The sequence below is a fragment of the Primulina tabacum genome, chromosome 9, assembly GCF_025594145.1.
Source record: "Primulina tabacum isolate GXHZ01 chromosome 9, ASM2559414v2, whole genome shotgun sequence".
NCBI classification, from domain to species: domain Eukaryota; kingdom Viridiplantae; phylum Streptophyta; class Magnoliopsida; order Lamiales; family Gesneriaceae; genus Primulina; species Primulina tabacum.
Window position 1 is genome coordinate 40,059,295 of NC_134558.1, and position 19,648 is coordinate 40,078,942.

General features: G+C 35.8%; 3 protein-coding genes across 4 annotated transcripts; all 3 read left to right on the top strand.

The window, feature by feature from the left end:
- The first annotated feature begins 589 nt into the window (after positions 1-589).
- Positions 590-2,623, top strand: LOC142556161 (uncharacterized). Its single transcript, XM_075667461.1, has 3 exons — positions 590-827; positions 1,117-1,183; positions 1,417-2,623. Exons 1-3 carry the CDS (start codon positions 750-752, stop codon positions 2,343-2,345), a joined length of 1,074 nt encoding a protein of 357 aa, XP_075523576.1. The 5' UTR covers positions 590-749; the 3' UTR covers positions 2,346-2,623.
- Positions 2,624-5,381: 2,758 nt separating this feature from the next.
- On the top strand, positions 5,382-9,360 carry LOC142556162 (calmodulin-binding protein 60 A-like). 2 transcript variants are annotated; one of them, XM_075667462.1, is made up of 7 exons: positions 5,382-5,959; positions 7,076-7,154; positions 7,372-7,424; positions 7,518-8,002; positions 8,169-8,329; positions 8,484-8,690; positions 8,806-9,360. In XM_075667462.1, exons 1-7 carry the CDS (start codon positions 5,880-5,882, stop codon positions 9,178-9,180), a joined length of 1,440 nt encoding a protein of 479 aa, XP_075523577.1. In that variant the 5' UTR covers positions 5,382-5,879; the 3' UTR covers positions 9,181-9,360. The 2 variants fall into 2 exon arrangements, with proteins under 2 accessions (XP_075523577.1, XP_075523578.1); XM_075667463.1 differs by having other exon boundaries at positions 5,397-5,515.
- Positions 9,361-10,645: 1,285 nt separating this feature from the next.
- Positions 10,646-18,260, top strand: LOC142556163 (succinate dehydrogenase subunit 7B, mitochondrial-like). Its single transcript, XM_075667464.1, has 3 exons — positions 10,646-10,886; positions 17,658-17,760; positions 18,009-18,260. Exons 1-3 carry the CDS (start codon positions 10,758-10,760, stop codon positions 18,080-18,082), a joined length of 306 nt encoding a protein of 101 aa, XP_075523579.1. The 5' UTR covers positions 10,646-10,757; the 3' UTR covers positions 18,083-18,260.
- The last annotated feature ends 1,388 nt before the right edge of the window (positions 18,261-19,648 follow it).

A 19,648-nucleotide genomic window follows, 5' to 3' on the forward strand; every position in this document is an offset into this window, starting at 1 on the left:
GAGACTGTCTCACATAGTTTAAGTTATCAATCAAATATGCTCAACAGTTGAAACACTATCACTTCAACATGGATCCTATTTTTCTATTCTACCTTCTAATATGGGAGATAGGTTTCAGACATGAGATTTAAACCAACAAAATTCTATCTCTAAATAACTAATAAAAAAACATGATACGATTTTTTTTTTAAAGAAAATTTTCGAGTTCAAACTCTATTCGAAATTCAAATGATTTTCAGTTTTCAACTCAAGTTTTAGAATGATTTGAAGAACATATCTCACACACTGTTTGAACTATACATATTTAATATATAATTATATTATATTAATAAAATATAATCGGCACATCACAAATAATAAAATAATTGATGTTTAAGTTCGACCAATTAAGCAAATAGTTTATATCTGGTTTTGTAGCTGACAAACTACGGCCTTTTCGCATTCTGCAAGTTTTAGCCCAACGACGTCGCTTAATGCTCTCACTCAGGATATTTTGGATCATGTTACTAAACTACCCCGCGGTCACCAGAAAAGTAGAACAATATCTAAGGGCAAATCTGTCAAATAATTTGAATATATATCCCCCTGTTGTGTAGCCCACGTCCTCTCTTCGTAAAGGCGTAAAAAGATCTGCGAAAAAGGGTTGAGCGTTGCAGAGGAATCCGTTATCCACATTCTCCCTCTAAATCAACCGTTTCATCTCCGATCAATTTAGGGTTTCTCAGATTCAACAACCACTCGACTCAGCCATGATTTCTGATTCGACCCCCAGCGCCTCTATCCCAATGGCCTCCTCAAACCCCAAAGATTTTGCCAAGAAAAAAAGGGTATGTTTTGTCTTTTCATTTTTGTGCTGTCATACCAAATTCGTTCTTGCATTGTATTGCATGTATTACCGTCTGGTTTTATTTAAATTCGTGTTTTTTGAGGCTGTAGGATTATTTTCTCTAGGGGGTGGGGGTGGATATGACTGTATCTTGTCATCTATTTATGAATTTCAATGTTTGTGATTGTGAGTCTTCGAGTATTATAATTTTCCTGGTACAATTTGCATTTTGGGAACCATATTTTATGTTGAAAGTTTTGTCTTTACCGAATTTGTCTTCTGAAATTTAGGCTAATCGTTCGGCGAAACTGAAGCAGTGCAAGCTTGATGCTCGTCGTGAGCAGTGGCTTTCTCAAGGTTTGCAAGATATTGGTCTAATTTTCACATGCAATCAGTTCCCTTTACCCCCATGCGCATGGCTAACATTTCTCTGCATTTTTGTTTAATTATATTATATATCAATGCATGTGTTTTTTTTTATTTGATTTCTTATTATTATTTCTCTGCTGTGTATATATTTGCAACTTATTTAAACAAAGTGTTGCTATTATATGTTAATATTTCGTGAATGCAATTATATATATTTTCAGTAAAAAATAAGGGGAGGTGTAAGGAGGAACTGAATAGTGGAGCAGGGAAACACGGGGGTGTGGATACAGAGAACGAGAGGGACCCGTTGATGGAGAAAATAGAGATAAGTCCAAGAGGTGGTGATGAGAGTTACGGGGATGGATCATCGATTCATCATTACATCGACTCTGGATCTTCACCTTCAGACAGTCCTACCAGTAATGCCAGTAGTTTATTGGGAAGCAATCATTCTGGGACAAACTTTACCGTGAGTAGTAGAAGCTGCAGCAGCAGCAGCAGTCGCAGCAGCAATGGGTGCGATCCAGAAATCATGAGTGAGGAAGATGATGGTGATGATGGGTGCGTGGATGATTGGGAGGCTGTGGCTGATGCATTGGCTGAAATTGATAAAAAGCATGAGCATACCCCTGATTCGGCGTTGGGTTCATTGCCATTTGAGAACCATGGAAATCCCACTTCTCATTTCGAAATTACAAACCAAGTGATTGAGATTTCAAATGCAAATCCAGAGAGTGGAAGAATGGGTGGGCAGAGGCCTACGGTGAATTGCCGGGCTTGGAGGGTGGATGATGCTCTTCGGCCTCAATGCCTACCCACTTTATCAAAGCAGTATAGTTTCCCCTTGAAATCCGAGCGGCACATTGGCCATGGAGCATCTGTTTGGGGATGCAAGAATGTTGGGCCGGTCCCCTCGTCATGCCCAATATGCTTTGAAGAGTTAGACTGCACAGACTCCAGTTTTCTCCCTTGTTTTTGTGGATTCAGGCTCTGCCTCTTTTGTCACAAGAGGATTCTGGAGGAAGATGGGCGTTGTCCAGGTTGCAGGAAGCAGTATTCCCATGACCAAGTTGAGGGAGAGGCAATACTGAATGGAGGCAGTTTGACTTATCAATTGGCTCGTTCTTGTAGCATGATAACAAGGTCTTAGGAAGAGCTTAATTCTTGAACTTGTTTCTCCTAGCATGACTTGCATGTGTGTTTACTGCTAGACTCATCTTCTTAGCCTTCTGGTATTGGTATATAAACTTTATTTTTTTTTACACGGCAATTTATTTTTGTCCTATTTCGTATTTGTTGATACACTCTGTACCGTGCTTATGATGATTTAGAAAACCTGTTATCCTGTGAATAGATAAAGTGCTACAAAAATGGAACATTTAGAACTTTATTAATTATTAATATGAGATTTTGCTCCGAAGTGATGTATAGCTTGTGCTCTTCTTGATGATAAAATTACGTGGAACTCTGAGACATTTGCTCTATCATCTCGTTGACTGATTCGCTAACTTGCAAGACTCTTTGGTATTTGTCTTATGATATCCTTGGACTTCACCGTTACATCCTCGTTCTTTTGTCAGCATTTGGAAAGTTGAAGAGTATCTATCTGTTATATGTATATAGAAATCTCCATGATGCGAGATGATGTAATACAAGGAAGAGCCATATTTACGTTAGAACTGCAGAATGATTCACTTTTATGGGGAGAAAAAATACAACAAAATTAAAATTCAAATGCAAAATTAAACAATAAAAACGTGACATTTAATAATGCATACGCTCCACTTATCTAATATAAAACTTTCGTGCATAAAATGTTTTTTTTAAAAAAAATAATAATCGAAGTTCTACATACATAATACGCACATACATAAATGCACACTTATTTAGTAAAGACTCAGCTTCTTTATGTCCCCGTAAGGTTCGGTTTATTTCATTCTTCCTCGGGAAAACAAACCCAAAGAAAAACCTAGTTAAGAGTCGCGCCGAGTTACCACGAACCATCGATAAAAAAATTTCCATAATAAGATTGATAATAATAGTGCATTGCCAAATTTTTCTGATAAATGATAAAAGAGGAAGTGCATTTCTTGCAAGCAGAGGATATGCGAATCCACAAGAAATAACGAAATGCAAAAAGGAAAAAGAAGAAGAAGCATAGCTACACTTGAAATTACTGCAGCAAAAGTGATTGAAATCTGGGGCAATAGCATGGCCCATATTAAACAATATGATTTCCCCTTGGACACTCACATTAAGAGTCTTGTTCGGAAGAACTATGCTATCCACTACCATCACGCATTCACCTTATTGCAAAACACACAGAAAACATGGTGCTACTTTTTTTATTTTTCGAAAAAAAAAAAAAAAATCCAGCAGAGAAAATTCGTGGTATACATACCGAGAATAGTGGCACCAAGCTTTGCATTGTAACCGCCCGAGGCCTGATATACATCATTAAGCTTAAGAAATGTTGCGTCAAGAAAATCAAAAGACAAGAAACCAGATAAGTTAACCATCCATTACCAACCGCGGACTGTTTGACAGAAAATTTCAGTAAAACTAATGTAAGGTCCAAAATATGATGTCGTGCAAATTTAAGAAAATGAAAAATGACTAGTTAAACGATTTTAATGCAAATCTATTATTATTTATTAATAAGTATGATAACCATTCATGTACGTAATAGTTTATATTTTACATTTATCATCGCATGTGAACGCTCACTGACAAGTGAAAATTAAAGAGCCATTAACTAATGTTAGTTGGGTATGAATAAATTTTCACAAACAAACAAATATTATTAATAATCTTTAATGTAATTCAACCAATATTTTAAATACAAAAAGCTCATGACAACATATATATATATACTTAAAAAGAGTAATTTATTTTTACAGTTTCTTAATTATTCGTGCACCACTCATATATACTATTAACGGGGAAACTTGTTAAGTGATTTGCTTTTCTTCCTGCCAAAAAATTATTGTGAACTATAATTATGAACCTGAGATTTTTAATATAAAATAATATTTTTTTTTTGTTTTTGTTAGAAAAAATTATAGAGCTGCACATAATAATTCATGCATGCACGTGATTCCTATTTCCTATAGTACAATCATGACCATTTTCAATAACAGTCACATGAGGAATGTAACACAATATACAAATATTGCACCACAAAAATCCAAATTGTAATATATAATTGAAGGGAAAGAAATCAAATCGTTCACTGTCGTAAGGAAGCTTCGTAGAAACTAAGTTCAGCTTGTCGGGTTGCTCTCTTAAATTATTTAGGTTTGACTTCGCATTAAATTACACGTGGTGTTGCAACTCGCAATGGTTTTCTATTTTTTTCTTTTATTTTTTTATTTTTTTTGTAATGAGAATTTTATATAAAATGTGTGTGTGCGCGCACGCGTGCGCATAATAGCACAAAACATTACTTTTATTTTTGCATACCATGTTTTTTATCTTTAATTTCGGATGGTAGAAAGTTATCATGATTTCAAAAGTATTTGACAAAGAACTCATCTAAGTTGATGGAATATGTGATCGTTGGATTATTTTTGTTAATGTATTTGATTTTTTTTATCAATATTTTAGCTGAAATACATAATACCCATTATTTATTCAATATGTTTAAATAATTAACATGATTTGCATATTATCACGTCAACATCAAGTTTTCCTTCTAAATTGGACGGTAACAATATATTGCTTGTTACATGGCAAATATATTTGCAAAGTTATTCAGTTTGCATAATCATTAACTTTTATTATTTTTATGTCCTATCTTATTTTAATTAGTGTATATCGGGAGGATAGATATGTTAGTAAATAACCAAACAGGCAAAACGATATCCAATTTCAAATATGATATCCAAATAAATAAAATATAGTTCGCATAACAATTAAAATATTACAATATACTATTTCGGGAAAAATATTTACAGGTCTTTGGTGAAATTTTGTCTTTTTTCTTAAAATAGTCGATATCTTTCTTTATTTGGTATATTAATTAGTTTTAATTAAAAAATTTAAAATGGGGAATATTCACCCATATTTTAAGAATATAAAATCGCACTTCGTAATATTTATAAATAAAATTTTAATAATTACTCGGTCAAGTTGGGCCCCACACCAGAGCCCCTCCTCCAACTTCATATTTGGTTAGTTCAACATCATTCGTGATAACCCACACCTCCCAGAAAATTTTACCTCAAAATGTAACAAAGAAAACCCTACTAATCCTGTAAATAATCTGCCTTTTGGAAATCTAGAAAGCCGTGAATCGTTTAAGAAGCTGAAGGCCGAACAGTGAGGCCATAATATATTCTATATCTGTGATTTCTAAATTTTTTATCGTTCAGTTTCATTCCCATATCATAAATCGTTTGTTCTTTCATCTTCTCATACCACTCACAAACAAGAACACACCCCATTATTTTATTTTATTATTTTTTCTTGCATCCCTTGGTACATAAACATTTAATGTAGCAGTACTGCATGTTGTTCGATCGGGTTTTTCCCTGAAGAAATGTGCCTTCCCTTATCCATGTCGCTGCGGTTGCTTTATCTATATTATTTGCTGTTTTTACACGTTTGAGAGTTACCATGATCAAGCCGTAGGGTATAAGAGTCGGCACGTGCTGTCTTCGTTTCCTTTGGCGCCGTTCTAGAAATGTCTCAGAAGCGGCCGCATCAAGGGGAAGGTTGCTCCTCCGATGGCATGCGTCCCAGGAAATTACCTTCTTTTAGAAGGTTTAAGTCTTTGAAAGCCAGATATAAAAATTATATGCTCGTTTTTATTGAATAATTTTTTAAATTCGGTGGACGTTTCAGTGTAATGAGATGTGGGATTTTGCTCATCTCTAGACTTTTTTTGTTGGTTTTTCATGATTCTTGAAGTGACTGTATATCGTACCTTTACTGCTGTGCTACAATCATGATTCATCTTCATTCTTGTTTCATTAGAGTCGAAAGTACAGTTATTAAATATCTACGCATTTTAAAAATATTATAGTGATTTTGTGCATTGCAGGAATGTAGTTTTGAAATTCTGCAATACAAAAATTTCAGTTTGGTTAACTTGTTAGCAAGAGAACTTGAGCTTTTAATTTAGCACTGGCAATTATTTAGAGTTTGATTCATTGTGGCTTGGAATTTTGGGTGGATTTCATTTTTGTTTGGCCATTAACTTATGCCAAGGGCCAAGGCAAAAGAACAAGAATATGGTATGTGTGGTTTACACTTTGTGGTAGGAAAAATTTGGTTTCTTTTGTTAGCTCAGAAGGGCTTTGTGAAGTGCTTTTGCACTTGGAGACATGTCCTCACGCAGCCCTTTAATGAGCTGCACATCTTGACCATATATCCCGCATCTTACAGTGCTTTAGAGGTCTAAAGGCAGATTTTAAGCATGGCTTATTTCGTATTTTAATGAATGTCGTAGCCATTTTTATTTGCTTGTCCCACAAAAAATATCCATTTTGGTAGTTATTCAATGGCTTATAAACTACTTATTTTTTTGCTGTAAGGCATAATTTTTTCATACACCATAACTTTAAGATATATTTTCTCAACGGGCTTCGCATGAACGTACCCCGTGTGTCTAGTACTTGACCAATAACATGGAATAATTGAGCTGAATAATTTGTATTCCTTTGGAACAAGTTGAAAGAATTTAGTTGAAGCCGGAATGAGAGGCAGGTTGAGTTAGTTTCATTCTGGGAAATTTATATTTCCTGAAAAACAACTACTAACGAATTTGGAATTTTTACCGGCCTCGATTTGCAATTTATCAGTTCACTGGAGACACGAGTTTTCACGGTGTTTCTCCTCGTAGTTTTCTCGAATATCTCATCCATGAAATTTTTGTAGAGTGGTGCTAGATGTAATGAGTCTGCAGAAACTCCAACAGCTAACGGAGCCGGTTCTGGAGCCTTTGATTCGTCGAGTTGTAAGTTTACGGCTTGAAATACATTCTTTGTGGAATTCTACTCAGTATCCCTTTGATTCTTAAATCATTACACTATGTACACATTAGTAACTCTGGTCTATTCTATTGTTGGATCTCTCAGGTGAAAGAGGAAGTGGATTTAGCGTTAAGAAATACTTTAAATCATTACACTATGTACACATTAGTAACTCTGGTCTATTCTATTGTTGGATCTCAGGTGAAAGAGGAAGTGGATTTAGCGTTAAGAAAATACTCAACCAATGTGAAACGGTATAGGATCAGATATTTTAGTGGAAAGAATTAATGATCGTCCTTTGATAATTTTCTTATAAGTCAAGAGATTAACATGATTTTTTAATCTAGGAGTTGTGTAAAAAAATGGCAAGATTCTGAATCAAGAACTATGCAGTTTTTAAACGCCATATCCATTCCTGTGTTTACTGGGACTCGAATCGAAGGAGAAGGGTGCAACAATCTGGCTGTAGCTTTATTTGATGCTCATACAGGGAAAGTTGTTTCGAGTGGCCCTGAATCATCAGGAAAAGTTGAAATTGTGGTTCTTGAGGGAGATTTTGACGGCGATGAAGGAGACAATTGGACTACTGAAGATTTCAAGAATAATATAGTGAGAGAAAGAGAAGGCAAAAAATCCCTTGTGACGGGGGACGTGATTGTTACTCTTAAAGATGGTATTGCTCCAATTGATGATATCTCGTTTACAGATAATTCGAGCTGGACTAGAAGTCGAAAATTCAGGTTGGGAGCTAGACTCTTTGAAAATACTGGTGGTACCAGAGTAAAGGAAGCAAAATCAGAAGCCTTTATTGTAAGAGATCATCGTGGAGAATGTGAGTCGTCCTTCGTTGATATCAGTTGGAATTTCTTTCGTTCGAAATTTTATTGTGCTCTCTTATGGTTATTTTCATGCAATCATCAGAAGTGGTGAGGCTAGAAATTAGGAACGCGTAAAATTTCAATCATATGATTTAACTTTTCATTCTGTTCATCCTCCAGTGTACAAGAAACACCACCCTCCGTCTCTTTCCGATGAAGTATGGCGTCTTGAAAAAATTGGCAAAGAAGGAGCTTTCCACAAGCGGCTACGAAAGGAAAGAGTAAACACCGTGCAAGATTTTCTGTGTTTACTCTCCTTAGATCCCACAAGGCTTCGAAGTGTAAGATTTGATGCATTATATATATTATGTTTATCATTCAAAAATTTGATACAATAATGTTGATTATTGCCTTGTATTATTTAAGTATTCGTGTCTCAAAAAAGAATTAACTTTCCTTAATTGTCAATAATCGTGACTGTTTATGTGTTTGCAGATCTTTGGGTTAGGTATGCCGCCTAAGATGTGGGATGCTATGTTGGAACATGCTCGGACATGCGTTCTTGATAAGAAATTATACTTGTATGATTCCTCTCCATCTCAACAAAGAAATGGGGTTGTTTTTAATGTAGTCGGACAAGTGATGGGGACGTTCTCGAATGGCCAGTACGTTTCTGCTGATAACCTGTCTGAACCAGAAAAGGCAGGATTCTCATACCTTCTAACCTTGTTGGTTGTTGCATAGAATAAATTTCTCCGATCATCATTCTACTAGGCTCAAATACGCCTCAGTATATTCGTAACCGTTTCTATTTCAGGCTGATGCCAGCGAGCTGGTAATCTCTGCATTTAAAGATATGGAGAATATCATCGTTTTTAATGATGAATCGTCTCTAAATACGCTAACCTCTTCATCATGCTTATCTACCGGCCCATCACCTTCAAGTTTGCCCTTCGAGGATAGTTACCTTCGTGAACTGATCTCTCAAAAAATTGATGAATCCAGCCTGCAAAATCTATCATCCCCGGATTTCATGCAGTCGGTATATAACATTCACTATCCGCAAGGTGTCGTCGAACCCATGGAGATTGGGATTGGACAAAACTCGAGTTTCCTGAATCAAGAAACCGGTAGCTTGATCTATGACACCGATTCCATGGCTGGAGCATTCTGTGGAAACGAGCATATGTAGTTCGGTGAGAGAGTTTTCTCGCTCCGAAGTTTAGATTTTGAACTACCATCTGATTTACAGAGCTGCATGGATGCATTGTTGGCTGCTTCGGCAGTTGCTGTCAATAAAACTAAAAGCCGGTGGAATATTTTGTTGAGCTTATTGAGATGGAGATTGTCGATTAGAAGGATAATGGCTCGGTCCAATCTCGGCTTGGCCGGACCCATCCCAAACTCACCTCGTACGGGTGGGTTTAAACATGCTTTAACGAGTCTACTAGTAAGGCGCGGAGGGTCGTAGGATTAGATAAACTTGTCTTGGATTCTCAGTCAATTATATATTATATTAAATAACAAATATTTTAATCTTTATTCTTAATTCATAATATTTTTGGACTGAAATAATTATATTTTATTGTAATATGTTTATATGAAAATATATAATTATGAATTTTTATTATGAGTTGAATATAAATTAATAGACTCGGAATGGATCCACAGGATTTTAGGACAGGGAGAGATGTGTCTATAAGCGAGGCGTGGCGGTTCTCGTATTTGGTTAGACCGTCTCAGACTCATCTCATTTTCTTATCTCAGCACAAGTTTTCCAATATCGTAATAAAAAAATAAAAAAAATAAAAAGAGAAAGAGAAATAGAAGATAGAAAGAATTAGAATTTAAAGAAAACCAAAAAAAATATATATATATATTTAAAAAGAATTTTTATAGTGATGTGTCCCACATATCCAAGGGATCGAAAATTAAAATCTCTCAATTTGCATCTTGATCGATCCTTGTATCATCCATATTAAGTTTAACACAAAAAAATAAATGGAGAACGGATTTGGTGTTCTAAATCTTGTTATATTTTACTTAAACAAGCTTCGTCCGCACAAATTATAAAAAATTAGACGCACCAAATTTTATAGATACTCATAAACAAAGTATAATAAATCACATATAAAACATTTTGTTCACTTTTTTAAAAAATAAAAAATGATTTGATTTAATTGTTTATAGTGCTTGAGATATTTTTTTTAAAAAAAGATTAATTGAATATTTTGTCTATGATTTATTTAATTTTGTTTATATATAAAATTTGGTATATCTAATTTTTTATAATTTGTGCTGAGGAGACTCGTTTGTGTATAGTGGAAGAGATCGTGAAGCGAATCTTGGAGATGGTGGGAATGGGGAAACCACTCAAGTTGCCAAAAAAAGAACAAATGGCAGAAGACAAAACATATATTTCGCAGAAATGCTGGCAACTCATTGCAAAAATCTTAATCATATTTCAATAATTCTTTCTATATTTTTCGTTTCAGACTCTAGCATTATAATTATTTTTCAGTCATATTTTATCACTATTTGATTATAATTTCATGTTTTGTAATTTTTACTGATTTACAAATTATTTTATTCAGTTTTGGCTTTATATTTGCTAGAAAATTAGAATCAACGATCAAGTTGGAATTCAAACATAATTTATGATTTGATATGGATAATTTTGCAAATATTCGCATCAAAGTGTGAATTACACTTTTTTATATTTACCTTTTCATCTCGGCATCACGCGAGCTCTGATGTACGGGGAAAAAGATGGCGTTCTTACTCAACAAAAATACCCTTTCTGCGCTTCGGCTCAATTCACAGGCGCAGAAAGCTGACGATTCGTCGAATCTTTCGAGGCGTAGATTTCATGTGGAACCTGGGGCTCGCGAGAAGGCTGTAAGTACTTATATTGTCTACATTTCTATAGTTTATATACATGATTCTGAAATTAGACTCGTTTGAGTTAATGTTAATTTGATTGTGTTGGCTTCTGGGATCGTTATCGAATGAAGTATTTATGACACTTATATAAGGTTCCTGGATTAGAATAGGGGAATGAGGTAAAAGAGTATTACTTTTTTGTCTCAGATGAGGACGAGGTTTGTATCGAGAATGAAACCCTAACTTTGTCTCGAGAGACAGAGGATAAAAGAGTTTTATACAAATGAAGAGGGGCTCCTCTGGTTTTTGGTAGCTCTTTGACCTAACCTATGAGGCCAATTTGTAGTCACCAACCAAATGAAATGAAAGAGTTAAGTTTCAGATGTCGTTTTTTTTAAGAAAATATATTTTATAGTATAAATCCATTAATTCGTCTTTTTTCCTATACTGTGGATCTGACCTTGTTAAAGTAAAGAAGAAATAGTGCGGAAGCAAAAGCTAATCTTATTTCTGAATTCTTCAATAATTGGTTCTCGTACAAGTTTAGTGTATATATATACAGAGAAGCAAAATCGTGTATCTCATTTGTGTGTGGCTAAAAGCGTGTTTCCACTTATCTATCAACACTCCCCCTCAAAGATTGGTGTAGATTCAAGACACCAATCTTGGACAGCAAATAGGAATGTTGTTCGCGACTCAATCCCTTAGTAAAGACATCTGCAAGCTGTTCAGTCGTAGAGATATAGGCAGTGCGGATCACACCAGCCTTGATTTTGTCCCTAATCAAATGACAATCAATTTCTATGTGTTTGGTGCGTTCGTGATACAATGGGTTCGCAGCGATATGTAATGCCGCCTGATTATCACAAAACAGTGTTGGAGGTGCAAGCAATACCACCCCCATATCACTAAGTAAGCCAATGATCCAAGTAATTTCACATGTGGTGCTTGCCATAGCTCGATATTCCGCTTCTGCCGAAGAACGTGACACGGTGCTTTGCTTCTTAGACTTCCAAGAGATCAAAGAGCTTCCCAACTTCACACAGTATCCTGTGACAGAGCGACGAGTCATTGGACGTGCAGCCCAGTCGGAATCGCAATAGGCCTGGAGAGAAAAAGAACTACTGGCAGATAAAAATATCCCTAAGCCTGGGGCAGACTTCAAATACCGTTACACACGAAGTGCAGCAGCCATATGAGATTTCTTTGGTGCATGCGTAAACTGGCTAAGGACTTGCACAGCATAACAAATATCAGGCCTTGTGACTGTCAGATAGATGAGCCTACCAACCAACCTCTTATAAGTATCAGGGGTAGACAATAAAGAATCAGTAAGAGCAGAGTGAGAGCTCTGCTGAGTAAGTTCATCCAGCTCGTGACTAGTCAATTTGAGATGTTGCACAACAGGAGTATCACAAGGTTTAGCACCTGTCAAACCAGAATCAGCGAGCAACTCTAGCACATACTTTCGTTGATTGAGGTAAATCCCCACCTTGGACCGAGCTACCTCTATACCAAGGAAATAACGCAACGAGCCAAGGTCTTTAATGTGAATTTTAGAATGCAAGTAAACCTTTAAATCTGATATAGCTTTCTCATCACTCCCAGTAACAATAATATCATCGACGTAGACTAACAACAAAGTGATATGAGTTGAATCATGTTTAACAAAAAGGGAGTGATCATGGGTGGATTGAGCAAATCCAGCAAGTTTCATAACACAAGCAAATTTAGTGTTCCATTGTCTAGAGGCTTGTTTAAGGCCAGCCATATAGGGACTTGAGCAACCGACAAACGAGCTGCTCCCCCTGAGGAGAATAACCCTGTGGTACTCGCATATATACCTCTTCATCCAAATCACCTTGGAGAAAGGCATTAGTGACATCCATTTGGTAAAGAGGCCATTGTTTTGCAGCTGCAACACTCAACAAACATCTTATAGTGACGATTTTAGCCGTAGGCGAAAAGGTGTCATGATAATCTATCCCTTCTTGTTGTGTGTAACCTTTGGCTACAAGACGGGCTTTAAAACGATCAACGGTCCCATCCGGATGGCGTTTAATTTTATACACCCACCTACAACCAATAGGTTTCTTCCCAACCGGTAGCTGAACTAAATCCCAGGTGTGGTTTGATTCTAAAGCCGCTAGTTCTAAGTCCGTGGCTGCCTTCCATCTAGAATCTAAAATGGCCTCATGATAAGAACTAGGTTCTTTATCCAAAGAAATAGATGCCAAAAAGCTTTGATATGGTTGGGAAAATTTTGAATAGGTAAGATATTGGGTGAGGGGATATGAAGAAGAAGCCAGATTACTGTGAGACAAAGTGGGGCAGGAAAATCTTTAGTCCAGACAGGAGGCTTGGGAGCACGCAAAGATTTGCGTGGGGGCTGGGGAATAGGTACAGCAAGTGAGACGTCATGAATGGCTGGACCATCGACAGGAGGAGATGGTGCAGAGGAAGTAACCCCAACCAGATCTGAGGGAGGTGAAGAAAAGTCAGGAATAACAGTTGAAGGAAAAACCGGGAGAGGATAATCGGGAGTGGCAAAGGGAAAGATGCTCTCATGAAAAACAACATCTCGGGAGACAAAAAACTTTCGTGTATCAAGGCTCATTACTTTGTACCCCTTTTGATTGTTGGAATAGCCCAAAAACACACAAGCACTTGCTCGAGCAGAAAATTTATCTTTATGAGTCAAGGATGTTACGTAACACAAACAACCAAAGACACGAAGGTGACCAAATGATGGAGTTTTATGGATTAAGACTTCATGTGGTGTCCTATTTTTCAGCAATGGAGTAGGGGTGCGATTAATGAGATAACAGGCAGTCAAGACACATTCCCCCCAAGAATTTCAAAGGTAAAGAAGATTGGAAACGCAGGGCTCGGGCAACATCAAGTATATGCCTATGTTTGTATTCAACAACTCCATTTTGTTGTGGAGTGTATGGGCAAGAACTTTGATGCACAATACATAAAGAGTCAAACAACAAAGTACATTCACTTTTGAAAAAATCACTCGCATTGTCAGTTCGAATGATTTTCACAAGGGCAGAGAATTGAGTTTTGACAAGTTGGAAGAAGTTTCTAAGAAGGCGTAACACATCAACTTTAAAATGCATGAGATAAACCCACGTCGCCTTTGAAAAATCATCAACTATAGTGAGAAAATATTTCTCACCATTACATGTAGGAGTGTGAAAAGGCCCCCATATATCGACATGAACCAGGGCAAAGCAACAAGAAGATGTAGACAAGCTCATCGATGGAAATCGAAGTCTAGTTTGTTTAGACAATGGACAAATAGAACAATGAGGAAACCTTACAGATTTTGGTATAAAAGGAAGTAAATGCATTCGAGACAAGGGCATGTGTCCTAAACGCTTATGCCAAACAAAATATTCATCAGAAACCTTAGTCAAAGCACTGTAATTATGAACAGAATTATTACAAAGAGAATTAAGAAAGGAAACAGAAGGTACTGGGCTGGATTTTGAATTTGAAAAGAATCTTGTGTCAAGATGATATAGGCCATTGAACTCTTTACCAATCCCCATTAATCTCCCAGTCTTGAGGTCCTGAAATAAGCAAAAATGTGGATAAAGTGTGACAAAGCAATTATGATCTTTGGTGAATTTGGATATGGTGAGTAGATTGAAGTTGAAATCTGGCATATGTAACACATGGTTAAGAGTGATAGAGTCAGTAAGACCATCTCCAATCATGGCACCACATTGGTGCCACACCATTGTGGTGCCATGATTTTTCACTCCAATCCAGCACCAAAACTGGCGCTGGATTGGAGCAGCTCTCTACAAGCTGCTCCACATGTGCTGCGCCACAATTTTTTTTTTATTTTTTTTATTTTTTTTAGTTTTTAATTTGATTAATTTAATATAAGTGTTTAATATTTAATTAATTAATATTTTTTTGAAATTTTAATTATAAAATTTTAAATATTCTGATTAGAAATTAATTAAGTGTAAAAATAAAAAATAAAAAAAACGTGTTTATGGGAACAATATAGTAATTCGAATATTTAATATTGTATTTTTGTTGTATTATTAATTTAATATCAAATGAACGTGTTTTTTTTAATGATATTTTGATTTTATTAAAATATAGTTTGTATTAAATAATTGTACGTAAATCAAATAATTATTTTGTTAATATGAAATAATTAATTCAAATTTTAATATATAAATTAAAATATTTAAATATATAAATTTTAATATATAAATTATAATATTTAATTATCATTATATTATCAAATTATAAATAATTAACATAAAACAGAATATTAATATTGAAAAAAAAAGAATATTCTTGGAATATTCTATTGTAGTGTAAAATGTAGTGCAATGTGGTTAGAGATGATTTTAGTGTAACACCAATGTAGTGCAGAATGTAGTGCAGTGGATTGGAGATGGCCTAAGGGATACAGATCCTATCTTATTCACAAGAGCCTTACTATCATTTGGCAATCTCACAAACCTAGATGAAGGAGCCACAGAACTAAAACTACGCAAAAGACTGGAATCACCAACCATATGTTCATTTGCACCACTGTCAATGATACTATGAGAAAATAAATTCGGTTTAGCAGAAGTACCTGCCATGTTGACTACTGGTTCAGCTGGAGATTGAACTTTGCTAGTTCCCAACAACTTCAAAATTTCGGCATACTGAGCAGGTGTAAAGATGGATGGGATAGTGGTGCTTTTGTCATCTGTGTTAGTCAAAGGGGAAGCCTCCACCTGCGCACCATCAGTCAAATTTGCAGATGGCCTATGAAATCGAGGATTATCCCTGTAAATCTTTCCATTCTGGCCCTTCTTACCAGGAGGAGCTTTGTATAGTCTATGGCTCGGGGGATAACCAACAAGCTTATAACAAAATTCTCGAGTGTGACCATTCCAATTACAATAGTCACATGTTAAGACATCCCTTTTTTTATAATTTGGCTTGCTTTGTACAGAGAAAACAGCTGCTGATGGAGGCTCAGCCGTGGACAAGGATCTATGTGATTCTTCTTGAGATATGATCGAAAAGCTTGACCAACAGAAGGTAGAGGGCTCATCATTAGGATTTGGCTTCGAATTGAGATATAGCTTTCATTTAATCCCATCAGAAATTGCAATAACCTTTGTTGTTGATCATGCACAATGTATTGCCTTGCTGTGGCGCATTCGCATGAAGGAAGCACAACCAACGACGAATACTCATCCCACAATTGTTTCAGCCAACAATAGTAACTTGACACACTGTTACTAGACTGTGTCAACCTGCCAATGTCCCGGTGCAAAGAGAAAATCCTTGAACCATTAACTTTATCATATTGCTCCTTGAGATCAGACCAAACTGAAGATGCATCTACTGCGTATACGATTCCTCCAAAGATTTCTTTTGACACTGAATTCATAATCCAAGACAACACTAATGCATTACATCTCTCCCATTGATGTAATGTAGGTTGTTCAAACGTAGGTCTTTGACATGTTCCATCGATGAATCCTGTTTTATTTTTAGCTCGCAAAGCGATGAGCATTGCTCGACTCCATACTCCATAATTATCAGTGCCTACCAATTGATCAGTAATAAGACTCATGCCAGGTGTATCAGAAGGATGTATGTAGAGTGGATCGTTAAAGCCGAAGTTAACCGCCATGGGAGAAACTTGCAGAACAACAGATCTCAGACGAAATAACTCGCAAAGGAATTGAAGAAGCTCGCAGACAGATTCTCAAATCTGCACTATAGTGGAGCTATGAATTACAAAAAAAAAACAAGGATCGTGAAAAAATCAGAGCCTTTCTACAGTAACCGCTCTGATATCATGTTAAAGTAAAGAAGAAATAGTGCGGAAGCAAAAGCTAATCTTATTTCTGAATTCTTCAATAATTGGTTCTCGTACAAGTTTAGTATATATATATACAGAGAAGCAAAATCGTGTATCTCATTAGTGTGTGGCTAAAAGCGTGTTTCCACTTATCTACCAACAGACCTTAGTATCTCCACCGGCCAGAATTTGGGTAGCAATGCGCTTCACTTGATGGATAGTGATGCATTAGGCTTCCACTTTTTTTGGACATTATAAAATCTATTGAATCTCAAATTGTTTAGCAAAATTTTAGCCGAGTTTTGTATTGGTAAATAACTTCAAGTTCTCCCATTTTTTGCATTTTTTGATATCTATGCATACATATCCATTTCAGATCAAATTCATAGATCTAAGCACAACCTCAATGCTATTAAAATGTGACATCAGACTCTTAAGCTCTCAATAGATAGAAGTAATCTAATGATTTACTTTTGTTTTCTTTTATAAAAAGTTGGATTGCTTTCGAGAATATTCTTTATGGACAGGCAAACGAATCCTTTCTTCAGAGATTAATTCACATGCTAAAGGAGTTCTGTAATTTTTTTTATTGATTTAATGGTATCCTCTTATATTTATTTCATCAATTTTATATTATTATGCACAGTTTATCGAGCTTATTGTGTTGCACATGCTTCCCATTCTAAATATTTTCAAGTCGTATTATGTATTTCAATAAGTATTACAGTTTGTACATGTGTTCAGAAATGTGTTTACACTTGCTAAGTTTTGTAATTACGTTGCTCCCAAGTAATGGTTATATAATCAAATGATTTCTTGACAGAAGCTTGGCCAGCTAACTTGCATATCCACTGTGGGCACCCTTTTGATAATTTATTTCCTTTATTCAAGGATTTATTTCTGTTTCATGGGTTTCATTTGGTAATGATTCTTTTGATTTTCAGCTTTTGGCAGAAGACCCAACTCTAAATCGGTTCAAGTCATATAAGAAAAGCGTGAAGCGCTTCAAAGTATTTGGAGATGTTCTGACTATTGTCGTTGTAGCTGGTATGCTTTTCTCTGCGCTACAATTTGAATGTTCCAATTCTGAGGTGTGTTATTGTGATTGCGTGAAAGCTGTTAATCCCGCTAAACTATTCGATTCACTTTGCGCGCTCGTCCTACAACAAACTTATTATTTGATCTATGATTTGGATAGATGAATGTATCAATATTTCAGTCGTTGATACAAGTCTTAGCTACTTACCGTTTGATACTTTTACATACTCCACACCATACATGTTATTTGTTGCCAGGATGCTGCTACGAGATCTATGTTAGAGCAGTAATGCGAGAGGAAGCCCGTAAACAAGCAGAAGAGAGCGTGTAACACCAGAAGCTATTCATGATGTCAGGGCTTTTTGGTACTTTAATTACAAAAATATGTGCTGGAGAATAAAGTGGTTAATATACAGTATACTACTCAATTATGTGAGACTGGGGAATTTGGCATGTAAAAGTTTTCTTTTATCTCGCTTCCTTGCTATAAAATTTCAGTTCCAAGCTTACCACCATTTTTTAACCGGTACTTCAAATTGGTTCGGGTAAATTATTATTATTTTTTGGATCACTTTTGTTTCATTTTCAGGACTTGGCACAAAAATGTGGTATACTATTCGCGTTTCCTTAATTGCTGTCTCGGGGCGGAATTAGGATCCGAAAGTCATCGGATGTAACGGCACCCACATCGATTGGTTAATGGGTGTTAATAACACTCATTAATTTTCGCCCACATTGAATTAATAATCTTGGCTGACATGGCAGCCAAGAAATTCATCAGAATGAACGGCGTTATTTCGAAATTTGCGACGGTTTTTCGTAAACCATCGCAACTTTGCGACGGTTTTTCGTAAACCGTCGCAAAGTGAAAAGCGTCTGTTTTTTTTAAAAAAAGATCGCTATTTGCGACGATTTTTTAACACCCGTCGCTATGTGCGACGGTTTTACGAAAAACCGTCGCTAATTATCACCAACGGCTATTTTCAAACGGCAAAATTATGCACCAACGGCTATATTCGAAATTACTCACTATATATACTAATCAATTTCTACAAATTCATCCCACAACATTTATCTTTTCATATTTTTAAGCCAAATGGGGTGACAATAGTCAGAACTCACAAAATCGACCTCGATTTGTTTCTTCTACACAATATCCACCACAATTTCCAAATTGGCCGTTTGTTTCAAATTTCCAAGGTTATGAAAATCCTTCCAATCATCCAAATTAAGTTATTTTTAAAATAATAATACTATTTATTTTTAGTAATATTTGTTGTAAAATTTTAAAAATATTAGAAAAATATTGAAATATTAAAAATAAAAAAAAATGAGTAAGTGGACAGTGGGACTCATAAATAATGAAAGTTGAAATTAAATGAATGTGGGTGTGTGTTAATAATGGGGAAGTGTTAATGTAATGAATATGTGGCTCGTGGACCCCATCATTTTTGATGAGATGGAGAGTTATTAACATGGATTAATTCCGACGGATGCGGATGCCCTAAAATGTTGGACTCTTTTATTTAAACGGCTAGTTTGACATTTTATTCTACATATAGCCGTTTGAAAAGAGTCGTTGGGGAGAATTTCTTCAGAACATGCCTTAATTAGCAACGGTTTATGAGAAAGCGTCGCACATAGCGACGGGTTTTGAGAAACCGTCGCAAGTAGCGACGTTTTTCAATTTGCGACGGTTTACGAAAAATCGTCGCTATTTGCGAAATAATGTCGTTCATTCTGATGAATTTTTTGGCTGACATGGCAGCCAAGATTAATAATTCATGCACCCACATTGGTGCATGAATATTAATGGATGTTAATAATCACCCATTAATGCACAATGTGGGTGCCCTAATATCTTAAGTGGCATCATTTCAAAAAATAAAGAAAATGC